This window comes from Amyelois transitella, chromosome 5 (genome assembly GCF_032362555.1).
Source record: "Amyelois transitella isolate CPQ chromosome 5, ilAmyTran1.1, whole genome shotgun sequence".
In the NCBI taxonomy this organism is placed as follows: Eukaryota; Metazoa; Arthropoda; class Insecta; order Lepidoptera; family Pyralidae; genus Amyelois; species Amyelois transitella.
This window is the reverse complement of record NC_083508.1, coordinates 11,722,971-11,738,163: the sequence shown is the minus strand read 5'-3', so window position 1 is coordinate 11,738,163 and position 15,193 is coordinate 11,722,971. Positions and strand designations below refer to the sequence as shown.

The following is a 15,193-nucleotide window of genomic DNA, read 5'->3' as shown; positions in this document are numbered from 1 at the left end:
ATTATTAAGTGATTATGAAGTGTCCTGTCATAATGAATAAAAATTTAGACTTTGAATTTGCTAAATCCTGAAATATTTTACCAAAACTGAAGCCAATTCTTAATATAATATGTTATGAAAAGTGAAGCTAGTTATCTCTTGAAATTAAGACTCACTAAGCAACTCGACAAATCTGAAGGAAGCTGCACCGCCAACACAAAACTAACTGATGATGGTAATAGCGGCCCCACGTCGCCGCCCATTTAATCAGGGATTAGAAAGTTAAGCACCGGATAATATTACCTCCGCAGGCATTACTTTCCATGATGGAATCATGGGGCATAGGCGGTAAACACATGTTTACATGTTTTCTCATGACTAAATTAAAAATATGTTTACCAATATTTCTTGACCAGGTTAAACCTGCTTCTCTGTCAGTTTTAAAGTTATAGAACTTTCGAGACCATTACAAAATGATCCTTAACTTAATAAAATTCAACACCCTACGTAACTGAAGTTTTCAGCACTACTTTGTCATCATCGTACGTCACTCTCATCACTTCAGTAACCAAAGAATTATTTATTTTGATGATTGATTGATCACCTTCGATCAATCTGTAACAGATGGAAACGTTTGGTTTGAACTAAATATGGCATTATTAATATTATCTTCAAAAACAATGACATCACTTCTCATTTCACGAAGCAAATGCCAAGGCTCATATGATGCAAATTTTTGTTTGTTGTGGTTAACTTTGACCTTAGTGGAATAGCTATCTTTAGTATCTTTTGGCAAATACTTAAAAAAAATACACATCCTCGCGTTAAATTTTATAGGAGATAGAAAAAGAGGGAAATTTTTTAAAAATAATCAATTTACATATTACAAATGCGGAAGCCTATTTTGTAACCGAAGTAGTTGAAGACAGTGTGCCGACATCAGCTGAATTTGAAAAAGGTAACAGAAAAGAAATATTTTAAAGAAAACCTACGCTTATGAATAAAATTGTATCAATGTCATTTACGACATTGAACTTATCAGAAGGAAACCGCTCATCGCAGTAGCACAAAATAGTGATAATAATGGCGCAGGAAGCCCGCCTGTTTTTATTGCGGTGTCTGTTCGAATGGCTTCTTATTGAATATGCATTAGTAACAATTTTATGCTTTCTATATAGAGTTAAAACAAAACAATTCTGCTCAGATTTGATTCAAAATCAACGTTTACTTATTATTAAGTCACAATCATAAAAAGTAAAGGATTTTCCAAATATTGGTTACTAAAATTAAAAACGAAAGTTATAACTTCCCAATAGTAAGAATATCTTTGTGTTTCTAAGTGGTTAATATATAAATTCATAATTAAGCCGATATTAAGAACAGCACTACTCGATTACAATTTGATTAATTTACGGAACGTCATAATGATTCGATACCGCTTAATCCTTTCCTCTGTAAAGAATTTCCGGTGTAAAACATCATTACAGCTGTGTACTTTATATGGTATCATAGCTAGCCTAGACTAATCCGGATTAACAAGTCTACCGTATAATTTAAAAGAGACAAGATAGAAGTATTTGTAATATGTATTTAATTTTAACACCAAATGTTGAATGAACTTGTTAAAGTAAGAAGTACCTATCATGAAATACATTTCATGTAAAATTTAAGTTTATTGCTTGTTTCAAACTTCTTATTTCGGCGTTTAGTTCCAGGCTGATAATAACATTTTGAGGTATTTGATTGTTGATAAAATTTTCATGATGGACCATCATGAAAATTTACTGACAATAATACCTACGATATAATATGAAATTATGGTCACAATTTAGGAAGGAAGACCTTTATATTTATTATTCTACGGAAGTACGTACTCAACAAGAAGTACGTACGTATGAAAAATCGCTAATATCTTGGGGATATTAGCGATTTTTCATGAGTAAAAATGCACTACGAAAAAAATGCAAGATCAAACGTAAAAGAAACTGCAAACATCAAGATATTATAAATCCAATTAATTATGATTTTTTAATAGATTTAAAAGTCTAACATAATGAAACAAGCTCTCACAATCTCAACCAACAAAGGCGCAAGGACGTCACGGGCAGAGAGGCTCACACAAAGCATTGTAGTACATAAGTTAGCAAATGGATTATAATTAAGGCATAATGTAGGTAAGTACAACACGAAAGATGGTATCTCTAGAGAGATGTTAAATAAGAAAGACTTGGAAATTAAATTGTGATGACCTCTAATACAAGCAAAAAAGTAAAAAAAAACCTTATATAGATTGGGATATATATACGTCAAGATCTGATAACTTTGTGCACTTAGTTTAGCAAAGATAATAAATAAGGACGGTGATCAGGAAGACAGCTTAAGGTTAAGCAGATGACTTACAAATAAATATTTAGTACTACATAGTGAACTGTTTCACGGGAATAATTTTATATATGGGTCAATTATCTGCATAAATAACTAGCAGCAAGGCACAACGCAACACTTGGCGGTTACTACAGAACGCACCGAGCCAACCGCGAGCGACAGCAGCCGAGATTAAACTGTCTGTACGGTTGCTGGCAAAAACTTTGTCACAGTGAAAAACGAGTACACGGCGCGACTAGCAAAAACTCATTGCGGACGTTAAACCGTTTGGCGTTTGGAAATCGAACGGGATCGATGGACGGGATGCGCATTGCGCACGCGACTCGTACGTAAATATCGTGACATTTCGCGACGCACGCGCAATACCATCGCAAGCATGCGCTACCGCTACCGGTGCAGCGATACGGCGCGCGACGCACGTGAGATGCGCTTTCGTAACAGAGGTGAATGATCGATATTATTTATATTTATCCGCCGTCAAACAAAATGCCAAAGATCAAATTAGCAACGTTAATTTATCTCTCGGAGATGAAAACAATCTCTCAATGTTTTTCCGTTTAGATTTCTTTTCGCGGATAATAATCATTATTAATAGTAAACTTCACGTGAGAATAGAATGCGGAATGAGATATCAATACGAATGATAATTGTTTGATTGTTCTGCCACACAAAGTCTGAAATTACTATGTCAGCATTACTGTGGGAGTTTATTGTTGATGCGGTCCGCAGTTTGCGCAAGACCCACTTACTAACGCCAACGTACAAGTAATTAAAAATAAAAACGTTCAAAATTTCGCAAAACAAATACGATAATCTAATGAACATTAGATCGTATGATTGTTAATAATGAGTTTCATGAATTAAAAACTACAGATTAGTTCTTTGGACATTTAATTTCACATGACACACTTTCTACGAAACGAAATACAATAGCAACGAACACAATTTAAGACAAACTACAGATCGTGACATAAATCTGTGGCGCTTTCTGTTCAAAGCGTCGGAGTATGAGACGTCTATTGTCAATTAGCATAACAATTATTAGACTTTAAATCAACTGACAATGTCATACGAGCTCCTTCAAAGGCCTGGATATATTTAGGAATGTGGATCTTTCCATAAGACTGAAATGACACGACACGAACGTTAGAACCACACGCAGAGACACCGAGGCGCTGCAGTCGCAAGAAATAAGTGCATCGAATTAAAATGTCCGTGATCATTAACGCCGTTTAGTGCAACTGTTCGATTATGAAATGACTCTCGTTTTTGGAAGTTTTTGAATGCATCATGCGCTTTGTACAATTTTGTTTTTGCGCAATTCTTATATGATTCCGTGACTGAAGGATCAATGCGGATGCTTATGCAACTTTAAGGAAATAATCATCCTCCAATCTACGACGTAAACGCATTTATTGTTTATAAATAAATTTTTGGTTGGAGTTTCTCTCCGGCGGAATCACAAAAATCTCCTTGGCCTATCAACTAATTTACTCATAACCAAACAGCGTAATCGGCATCATAAGAATTGAAACAATTAAGCTTATATTCGGTACACATGTATGAGCGATACTCACTAGCTTAGGTCTAACCAGGCAGACGACGGATCGGGCTGAATCCTCATCGCTGCTGCTCTCGAGACAATCTGACAAAGAGGGAGACCGCGGCGGCGGCCACCTCAGCACCTTCTCCGAACAGGGCGAAGCCACCACCAGCGGAGGCGGCAAAGGCGGCGCCTGCCCGCGCCACCAAGACACCAGCGCGGGCGCCACGCCCACCACCATCGCCAAGCCAAACCGCACCATCCTCACTCAGTTAACAATAAAATTCATAACTCGTCCCGTCACTATCACTAGGAAGTGCAACGCATTGTTCGTAAATAAAAACTAGTCTATTTTAGCTCTATGCAGTGTCACACACTTTCACGCCGGCAATGTGTCGCCGAAACTCGCGGACGTCAGGGATTATCCGTCAACGTGCGTGCCGGTCGTGCGACAGCTCGTCCACACACGCTAATAAATCACAGTTCTGAACACCTCGCGGTTCCAAAACCGATACCTATAATATCTCGCGCGAAACGTGCCGATACGCTTCAATAATGACGAAGTTAACGTCTGCGATTGTGAAAAGTTGAAAGGTAAGTCCGGCTGCAGCTTGGGACGGGGTTCTCTCGCGCTCGCAGACAGACGAGTGGCGGTCGTTGACGCTGGAGCCCCCCTCCCGGCCGCCCAGCGCCCCCTCCGACCGCCCGCCCAGAGAAACAACCCTCTGTCCCGAGAGAATGTCGCGCAAAATTTCTATGAGAAATCTAGATAGCGCAAACTGCAGCTGTAGATCACCGCTACGTGCAATGCTGTAACTATTTTTAGCACCACGTCGAGTATTTCTTCTTCATTACACATTTTTTATTACTTTCAATATTAGTAACGCAATACCTACAAGTGTTGTAATCTGGACCAGACGTGGTGCGCTTTCTAGTCGTAAACTTGGAATTAAATTGTATGCAGCGTCGTACCGCGTACCACATCAAAAATATAATATTCCTGTCTGTCTTGTGTTTATTGAAAATTTACATAACAGCGCGTGTTGTAATGAGTTTACGAAACGCACGAACGGAAGCTAATAATAATGCAAGTATAATTTGAGTTGCAAATGCAGTACTTAAACATACGAAGTACGTTTACATTAAGAAACTTATTTAAAACACTTTGGTATCATGTTCACACAGAAATTGCGCATTGAAGTATGATAGATAACACACATATCTATGAAGAACAGAAAAATTCTGCAAATAATAAAATGATCAAAAACGTGTGACTTTGACAACCTGAATTATAAATCCTATGAACAGTCCGGAAACCCTACCTTTAGATGAGACCTACCTACTTTAGTAAGTACTAAAATCCTTTTTTTTACTTTATAGAAATTATTCTTTAAAGACTATTCGATCGAACCAAAAGAATTGGCATCGCGCAAAATATCAAGAAGTTGCATAAGCCAGGGTGGCAGAGCAGCCGGCGCCGGGAGGCAGACAAATCGATGAGGCTTGACGTCACGGCCCAGACTGGAGGTGGTGGCAAAACTAGCCAATTTATACAACCTTCCATCGTAACTAAAAATAAAATAACGAAAATTCATTGCTTCAAGACATTTCGCAAGCTGAGTATGTTGCAGGTTTAATTTGCTGTGCTGTCCAACCATTTCATTCGCCTTAATCAGTTAAATTTAAACAGCCAAATTAGACCGGCCGACCGTTAAAAAAATTTGATCAAAGTATTAAGGCTCTTAAACTACCATAATTGGCTTCAAAGTTAATGACAGCTTTGATAAAATACGTTGACGACTTAAATCTTAAAGCAAGCAAACTTAATCTAGGTCGAATGTTTAAATTGACAGATCAACTTTGAATTTGAAGCCATTTATCCAGAGCATAGGTCCAGGAGGGGTAGGTCGGAAAACTGGGACACTGGATCGATCGCGTAAGGGCAACGACCTAAGGTGCTAGGCCAACATGACCTATTTCAGTTTTCATCTAGGCTACTACTTATAATGTGGAAATAGTATGATCGAGAAAACGGAAATAGATTTCTAGGCAGAGATAGTATGGGAAGGTCTCATTTATGGGTAGACTCCAGATATCCAGTCACTAGTCCGGACACTCGGTAACATCGACAATGCTTGACAAGACTCAAAAAGTTCCGATAAGATTTGTAATATTTTTTTCGAATATAACGCCAAATGTTCTACTGGGAGCGTTTAACATTATGTTATACATACATACATACATATAATCACGTCTTTATCCCATGCGTGGTAGACAGAGCCAACAGTTTTGAAAAGACTGATAGGCCACAACACATAACATTATGTCAGATTACCAAAAGTTAAAAGAGACTCGACACTGAGTCTCTATGAGTTTCGACACGTTAATGTCATTTTTTATGTTTATATTTTTATTATATATTCACGTCACCAGGGTCGCATGGAGTCGAAAAAATGGATGTAATAAAGGATTTACTTATCCAATTCATAATCACGTGCGTGGTCCGAGTTTAATCAAGTGGTAACTGACAGCCAATATACTGCACATCTTCAATTATCTATAACCACTTAAAGAATACTTGAGATTATATTTTCATCGTTTCAATTGTCTCGTCAAATGAATCAATCAACAACTGCAAAAACTAAACGCACAAAAAGAAAACATTTATTTAACTCTTATTGGTCCTCCACAATTCCAAAGACAACTAGAAATTAGAGATTCAGTTTTTGGCTCAACGTTTCAGCTATGCGTTGATTGATCATTCATTCAGTTCCCCTAAATCGATGTAAGGTTTTATTGACAAAAAATAACTCCTTTCAAAAGACAAGAATTTCGAAAAACCTATATATTCTTGTCTATTTTTGTAACGCTAATTATAACAACGTTATCGTGTGTTGAGCTATCACCGGCTACGCGACGCGACGACACATATAATAAATCACCTTCCGGTTCACTGAAATGATGTGTAGCCGGCTTCCGTCTGAGTGTTGATGGTATACTGAGTACGATCAAGGAAGTCTTCTTTTTGACGTGTAAAGTTTTTTTCATGGTTCGTCTCCGGCGAATCAGTAACGTGTTTAAAGATTTATAGTAGGTAACTACGACGTCTAAAATCTAATTTCTATTCTTCTAATTACTGGAAATCAACGCCATGATGTATTTCATACTAAGAAAAATTATAATTTACCAATTTGTTTGTATGAAAATCACACAATATACATAAGTCAAAGTCCCTTTTCTTCTGTAGCTAGCAGAACACGAGGGGTCACTATGCTCAAGTGATTTCTATTGCTTTATTTTAAATAAAATTCATAATCGTTGATATTAAAAATCGGCCAGTTTCTGATATAGCACGAGCGAAACGCAAGTTTATTTCGGCCGGGTATCGTTTTGTTTCGCGCCCGATCTAACTGCAAGTGGCATGCGTTTGCGCATAAATAGATTGGTGCCATCATCTAGGGTTGTCACTTTTACATTTTTAATATCGTCATATTTATTATTACCGTACATACATACATACATATGATCACGTCTATATCCCTTGCGGGGTAGACAGAGCCAACAGTCTTGAAAAGACTGAATGGCCACGTTCAGCTATTTGGCTTAATGATAGAACCGAGATTCAAATAGTGACAGGTTGCTAGCCCATCGCCTAAAAGAGGAATCCTAAGTTTATAAGCCTATCCCTTAGTCGCCTTTTACGACATCCATGGGAAAGAGATGGAGTGGTCCTATTCTTTTTTGTAATAGTGCCGGGAACCACACGGCATTACCGTACACACAATATTAACCACACATTATTACCGTAATTGAATTAATGAAGGAAAATAAATTCACAAATGGTTTTTGTATATGAAATTGTGTGTTTGTTATATTAAATTTTTCACTCATGACAACAATAAGACCCACAAAGCAGAGTAGAGAATGCCCAAGCTAAGCTTCATGTAAAATCTGAAGGGGATAAAGTATAAAACTACTTAGGTGAGTAAGTAGTGTATAGAAAATTTTCCAAGTGAGATTGAGGCATACAATCGTTGCCGATTATTTCGCAGCATTTTATTAAAGTAAAGCTGGCCTTTTGTTAAAGTAAAGCTGGCCTCCTTGAAATTTTCTTGTGAGCAACATTAAAAGACGTGATTGTTTTTTTTTAACTTTCAACACATTAAAAAAATTCAAAATTCATTTATATCTTAGACGATTCAATTTTCGTAGCCGAGTCTTACCATTAAAGTTTACATGAACCTATTTTGTGAGATACGCTCTTCTAAGACATCGTCTATGGTTGGTCTGTTGCCAACCCTAAGAAGAAAATTCATAAAGTAAGCACCAGCAAATTGCTCACAGATCCGCGAAGCATGCGTCTGAATCACAATGATCCAATTAAATTCCTCACTTATTGCTTCCGAATACATGGATATTTAGTAACGACTAAATATCCATACTAATAATATTGTTTGCCTGTTATCTTTTTACGATTAATCGCTAAGTTTAGAATAAAAAAATAGATAATGGTGAAAGTCTATTGTTTAACCACCTTTACAAAAGATGAATTTTTTTTTGTTGTGACACGGCGACAGGGGAAAACCTTGCAGTATGAAATATACACGTTCCCGTGTCTCGTATACGTTTAGTATGTAGAATAGTGCCGTGTGGTTCCCGGCAGTAATAGAAATAATGAGAAACTCTTATCAAAATATTGCATTGTCATCGGTCCTTGATACGTGTGCAAAGTTTCAAGTTGATCAGACGTTTAGAAATCAGTGAAAATTAAGCTCAAAGATTTCGTTACATACATACATACATACATACAACTCAAGCTAATAAAAGCGTAGTAAAAAGAATAGGACCCCTCTATCTCTTATCCATGGATGTAGTAATTCTAGACTAAGGGGTAGGCTTATTAACTTGGGATTCTTCTTTTAGTCGATGGGCTAGCAACCTGTCACTATCTGAATCACTAAGCCATACAGCTGAACGTGGCATTTCAGAAGACTGTTTACCCTGTCTACCCCTTAAGGCACATAGACGTGAACATAGGTATGTATGATAAGTCTGAAGCATGCGGAAGTCTATTTCCATCGTGTCACCGGCGCAGGTAACCGCATCGCGCATGTGCGTCAGGTCCACAAACTGCATTCAAATTGCATTCGCTTAGCGCGAACTCGACGACAGTAGACTCTTTAGTGTTTAGAATTAGTGAAAGTCTTTTTTAATAACATTCTCAGTGATATTTGTAGTTTAACATAGTTCTATCCTAACTATGGTAGAAAGAACGCGTCGAGTGATGCTTGTGAAGTCTTTTCGTATATTTTTTTCATTCATTAATAAAAATAATCGAGGCTTTCAAATCAAAGCATACACAAAAACTGCAAATTGCGCGGTTTAAAAAAGTTTTGGTAAATAATGAGTAGGTATTCAGAATTTGTTAGAAAACTTAAGCTATTGTGGAATTGAGACTCTATCTACCCTGTAAAGATGTGATATAAGTGTATTAATGTAACACTGGAATATCGGTGAAAGACATTACTTATTTATTACAAGCTTAACTTATTTTGTTTTAAAAGGTGCGTGCGCGCGTATTTAGGCGCCAGTAACCGCTAAAACCGCTACTTTTGAGGTGAGTAACGATTAAGGAAGACCGATTTACCCGGTCCCTTTTGGAAGGTTATCGAAGCTAAGCAAGTCATGAGTCATGAAGAGTGACCAATCAAAACAATGTGACTAAGACCCGTACTAAAATGTTAGGTAGTTAAAAACTCCTAAATTAGAGATATACATATCCAAAAATATTGTATCAGGGTAAAAACTTGATCAAAGGACCCCTTCAAACTTTGGATATTAAAGTTCTAATCTTGCAGGCGATGGGCAATATCAATCTTTTTTAATTTTAATCTCAATTCCATCATTAAGCTTTTCAAGACTTTTGGCTCTGTCTACCCCGTCAAGGATATAGACTTGACTAAATGTATGTATGTTAATAGAATGTACAATAATATTTTTTTATTGTAAAAAAGGAACTAATATAAAATGATAAAAAAGTTATCATGCATTTTCACTTTAGAATCTTATCAGAAGATAAAGTGATTGGTGACATCAATGCACAATTTCGCCGTATAAATCATTAAAAGTTTAAGTGAGCAAAGTAAATGCTGCCAAGAAAGTAAATGAAATTATGTGAGTTTCATTCATGTTGACATTAATATTTAATTTAAATTACTTAACCAAAATAAGTATGTAAAAATTAATTTACATAATTAAAACTTTTGATTTGAATCATGAATGTTGCTGGTATAAAACTTAATAAAAATAATACAATTTAATATGTGTGTTTACCTCAATGTGCACTAATTAAACCCACTTGATTATGACCTAACCAAACAGAGTGACTAATTGCTGGAGGTAAAATTAATAGGCTTCATTTGTAGATTATGTAGGTAGGTATTAAATTAGGTTATGCATAGTATTATGTTACATCAGTCATTAAATTGACTAGACTTGGGTACCACTGCAGAAACAATATCTAAATATTTTGAGGTCAAATCTTAATAGAATAGAACAGCCACTTTGAGGTCAAATTAGGGCTTGAGCTCCGGAATTCCGGTTTTAACAAAATTCCGGAATTCCGACATATTTCAGTATCGTTTGTAAATACCGGAATTGGATGAGCAAAACCGGTATTTCGATATTGAAAAAAAATAAAATAAAAACGCAGCTTGAGTCGCGGCACGTCCGCGTAGCGCGGCACGTCCGGCGCCGGCCGATCAACTGTCGCTTCGGTTTGGCCGATCCGCCCGCATCGCCGCCATTTGAATACGGATCGTTACAAGAATCACACGCGAACGAGAACGATCGAACGTGTAATAAATACATTTAAAATGTAAGTTTCAAGTTCTTATTTTACAGAATTAACTACATTCAATACTTGTTCACTTTTAAGTAAAATATTGATTTTATTTCATTGGTCGACAACGGTTCACTTCGTATGTATGTAATATATATACGGGACGCAGAGACAACCTAATGTTTGGCAAAAACAAAGTCGTAAGAAAAGAAGTGACTAAGAAACCGTAAGTCTACGTGTGTGGTTACTGGTGGTGTTTATAGCATCCAGGGTTTTTGCTTGATTTTGCTTGCGCATGCAATGTAAAATGTTTTATTTATATGCTTATTGGTGAAATGTGAATGTGACGGAAACGGGCATTATTTGTTTGCAACTTTTGAAACTTGCTATTCCGTACTACTCAATGTATGGCCATTGGCCATTGCTTAGTTTGTTGCGAATTACTACTAAATAACAAAAAAAATTGGGTTTTGAAACGTATATCAGAATAGTCATGCAAAAAATAACACAATTATCAGGTTTATTTTCTGGTCATTAATAGATCTCAGTTTGATTATTGTATTGCACGTATATAACGTACGCCCGCACCCGCACCTAAATATTATCGTGTTGCTAGGCATGCCGCCTTCGCAGCACGCGCGAACATGACAGCGTTGCTAAGCAACCGAGCCGTAGGTACCTCGAGCCACGCGCGCTGCTGTTCAGTCGCTCGCGCGGCACGTAGACCTAATCCGCGTTCAACACATTCGGCGAACTTTTTGCCGAATTAACGTACTTACATTACTTACGTTTTAAAATGAGCCGTGTTTTTACTACATACAAAGTAGGCAATGTATATCGATTCATGGCGATGCCGGACGAACGCGTAGAGCGGGCATAAGTTATATTATTTAGTCGCCATTGAGTTTTCATTTGAGAATTCGAATAGGGTGGTTTTTATACTACTAATATTCTAAATCGGCGTATAATTTTACAGAATATAGTCGCATGATATGTAAAGAATGGCACAATTTGTTTATAACAAAGCTTTTCTTTCTCTATCGATACGAAATCTTATAAGTATGTATTAGTCAGAAATTTATTTACTTTCAGGTCACTATCAAAACCCGCACAATATTTGGAATTTAATAAAAGGAAAGCGGACACATCAGTTTGGAACCATTTTCTTAGGGCGGAAGATGGGCAATCCGGTAAATGCAAATTATGCTTTAAAATTTTAAAATGCCACGGTGGTGCGACAACAGGTTTGCATGTACATTTGAAATCTACCCACGCTATTGATCTGAAAGAGAAAAAAAACCTTTTGCTGTCTCAATCAGAAACTCAATGTAGTACTTCCGTTACTCCTAGCACCAGCAACAGCATGCCCAGAGCAGCAAAAAAGCTTAAAATGATCACTGCCTTTTTTGACACATCTCTAGAGCTGGCTGTAAAAGTGTCAAGGATGGCCGCTCTTGATGGCATTCCTTTCAGTAAATTTTGCACATCTGAAGACCTTCGAGATCTTTTCCACAAATGTGGATATAATTTGCCGGCGTCTGGTAGCGCTATAAGAGACATTGTACTTAATCAGCACAAATTCTTAAAAAAACAACTCCGACAGCAAATTTCACAAGATAAAACAAGACGATATTCTGTATCGCTTGATGAGTATACATCAATCCGCAATAGACGTTACATGAATGTTAATTTACACTCCGATAAATTTAAGGATAACTTCAAAAATCTCGGCCTTGTGAGAATTGTAGGCAGTATGCCTGCAATAACAGCATACCATTACTTGAAACAACATCTTAAAGAATTTGCTGTTGATTTGGACAAAGACGTTGTTTGCTTAACATCTGATGGGGCTGCAGTTATGGTTAAAATGGGGCGATATTACAAGGGCTACCATCAAATTTGTCTGGCTCATGGCTTACAGTTAGGAGTGATTGATGTCTTATATAAAAAAGAAAACAGTGAATATAATGAAAGAGGTGATACTGAAACGAGACAGGAGGATTTTGTGGCCATGGATATAACTGATATTGTTGATATATCTGCTTCTGAATATGTAGAAAATGAAGATCAGATATTAGAAGATAATGACGATGAAGATGACGAAGAAATTGGAGGTTTTGAGATTGAAGGGGCCTCTGTACAGCAAGAAATGGAAAAAAGACAATTAAACTTTGAAAATGTTATTGAAAAGATTAGAAAGCTGGTCAGGTCAGTACGAAAATCAAGCTTAAAAAATGAAGCCATACAAAAATACGTAGTAGCAGAATATGGAAAAGAACTGAACCTCATTCTTGATTGTAAAACTAGATGGTCAAGTTTAAGCGATATGATTGAAAGGTTTTTAAAGCTCAGGTCTGCTATCACCAAAGGATTTCTAGACTTAGACATAGTAGTGCCTGTCAATGAAGAAGCAGTAGCAGTACTTAAAGCTTTACACGAAAGTCTTCATGTCGTTAAGATAACTGTAGAGTCGCTTTGTCAGAGAGACGCTGATTTGATGACGGCCGATACAGCTCTTAAATTCATGTTAAAGTCTTTAGATAGTAACCAAAACGGTAACATTAGCAAAAATCTGGCACAAAGCCTTAGGAACCGCATTAAGGAAAGACGTCTCCCTATAGCATCTGTTTTGGTGTATCTTTACGATTCAGAAGATTATCACGAAGACAACTTTGACCGTGAGACATTTTCTAAACCGACAAGCAACGAAATGTTAGAAGAAATTGTGAAAATAATTAAAAGGTTGGACGATTCACTAAGCCCGGAAGAAGAAAACTGTGAGAAGTCTGCTGAAGAAAACGTGAATGAAGAAGCACAAGGAATGAGTATGAAACAAAAATTACAAGAAACTATTCAGAGACGAAGAGTTACTATGAAAAGTAAAAAGAAAACAACAAATATTGATCTGGAAAGTTTGCTAAGAGTTGAAATGGCGGTATTTGAAAACGGCGGCGGAAGAGGTCAATATCTGACTAAATGTTTCGAATATTTAAAAACAATTCCACCTACCAGTGTGGAGGCTGAACGCGCGTTTTCAGCAGTTTCAAACGTTTGTAGCCGTGTGAGAAGTTCGTTGAAAGACAACAGTTTAGATGCACTAACTTTTTTAAAATTTCATTACCAACAGAAGTCTATCTGAGCTGTGGGTAATTTTTATTTAATTAGTAATTTTATTAAAGTAAATAGCTCTTTTAATGGTTTTTTATTTCTACTTATAACAATAGCCCTTAGTTTCATTATAATATAGTTGTATGCCATTTTAGAAGGAAGCTTCAAATTCCGGAATTCCGGAATTCCGGAACTGGATTGCTTAATATCAGAACTCAATTCCGGAATTGAAAAATGATCCGATATTCAAGCCCTAGGTCAAATCGTTTTGAAAACATGAAAAATTATCAGAAAAATAATTTTAAGTCATCAGTCATTTTGTTTCACATATTTTCCACTACTTATAAAATCATACATAAAATCACGCCGTTTTCCTGGAGGGGTAAGCGAAGGTAAGACACTACATCTTTCCACTTGCCACGATTTCTGCATACTTCTTCCGCTTCATTCACATTCTTAACTCACTTCATGCAATTTATGCAGTTTTGGTTACTCTTAACCTGATCTTTTGTCAGGATGTCCTTATTTTGATCAAGGTATGTTTATCTAGGCCTTCCCAATCCGACCTTTTCATCCACACTCTCCACATGACCATTGCTTAACATACTCTTTTCTACTCCTGTTACTTTATATGCTTTCACATCACAACATTCCCCTATCACACTGTTTCTTAAAATTCAATATATTTTCAATAAATCTAAAATATTCATAATCTCTGTCAGACCCAATGGTTGACTGGTAGATAATGCTTCTAGAAAAAAGTGCTATACATTTGTATTTTGTGCAATGAAGTTTATATAAATAAATAAATTATTTTGCATGATTGTAGCTGCGTTGCAGAGACAATGTTTAAAGGTTGCCCTGTCTTCTTTCAACATAGCAGCATAATATCAGTTTTTACATTTAAAGGTATGGTGTGAATATAAAATTTTAAAAGTATCGTCTTTGAGGTAAGATGTATGTTACATATTTCACACAGGAACTATAGAATAAAAAGCTTACCTCTTTGGCTATCTGGTCTAGAGCCTGCTCCTCCGCAGTGGCCTTGGTCTGTGTGCGTTGCCGCCGCGACGGATCCATCTTCCTTCAATTGTAGTATAACCTGCAAATAATTTTTTTTAAGTTTTATTCAGGTTAATTTTTGAACCATTGTGATATTATTATTAATTTAATAATTAAACTTAAAAAATCTAACAATAATAATTATTAATTGATTAATTATTGCATTCAAATTGATTAAAATTACAATATTATCTTATATTATTTTTATATATAATGTGGTTCTCGGCACCAATACAAAAAAGAATAGGACCACTCCATCTCTTTCCCATGGATGT

At 36.5% G+C, this 15,193-nt stretch overlaps 1 protein-coding gene across 3 annotated transcripts; it reads left to right on the top strand.

Moving 5' to 3' along the window:
- Window positions 1-9,993: 9,993 nt before the first annotated feature.
- LOC106136082 (uncharacterized) lies at window positions 9,994-14,106 on the top strand. 3 transcript variants are annotated; one of them, XM_013336525.2, is made up of 3 exons: window positions 9,994-10,784; window positions 10,918-10,974; window positions 11,841-14,106. In XM_013336525.2, exons 2-3 carry the CDS (start codon window positions 10,928-10,930, stop codon window positions 13,885-13,887), a joined length of 2,094 nt encoding a protein of 697 aa, XP_013191979.1. In that variant the 5' UTR covers window positions 9,994-10,784; window positions 10,918-10,927; the 3' UTR covers window positions 13,888-14,106. The 3 variants fall into 3 exon arrangements, with proteins under 3 accessions (XP_013191979.1, XP_060800310.1, XP_060800309.1); XM_060944327.1 differs by lacking the exon at window positions 10,918-10,974; XM_060944326.1 differs by having other exon boundaries at window positions 9,994-10,974.
- The last annotated feature ends 1,087 nt before the right edge of the window (window positions 14,107-15,193 follow it).

What these genes read in the sequence shown, in the direction of transcription:
- LOC106136082 (XM_013336525.2), top strand. Translation starts at nt 10,928, where the DNA reads ATGTTTGGCAAAAACAAAGTCGTAAGAAAAGAAGTGACTAAGAAACC. An exon ending in AAAGAAGTGACTAAGAAACC is followed by an intron (nt 10,975 to 11,840) that starts GTAAGTCTACGT and finishes ATTTACTTTCAG; the next exon opens with GTCACTATCAAAACCCGCAC.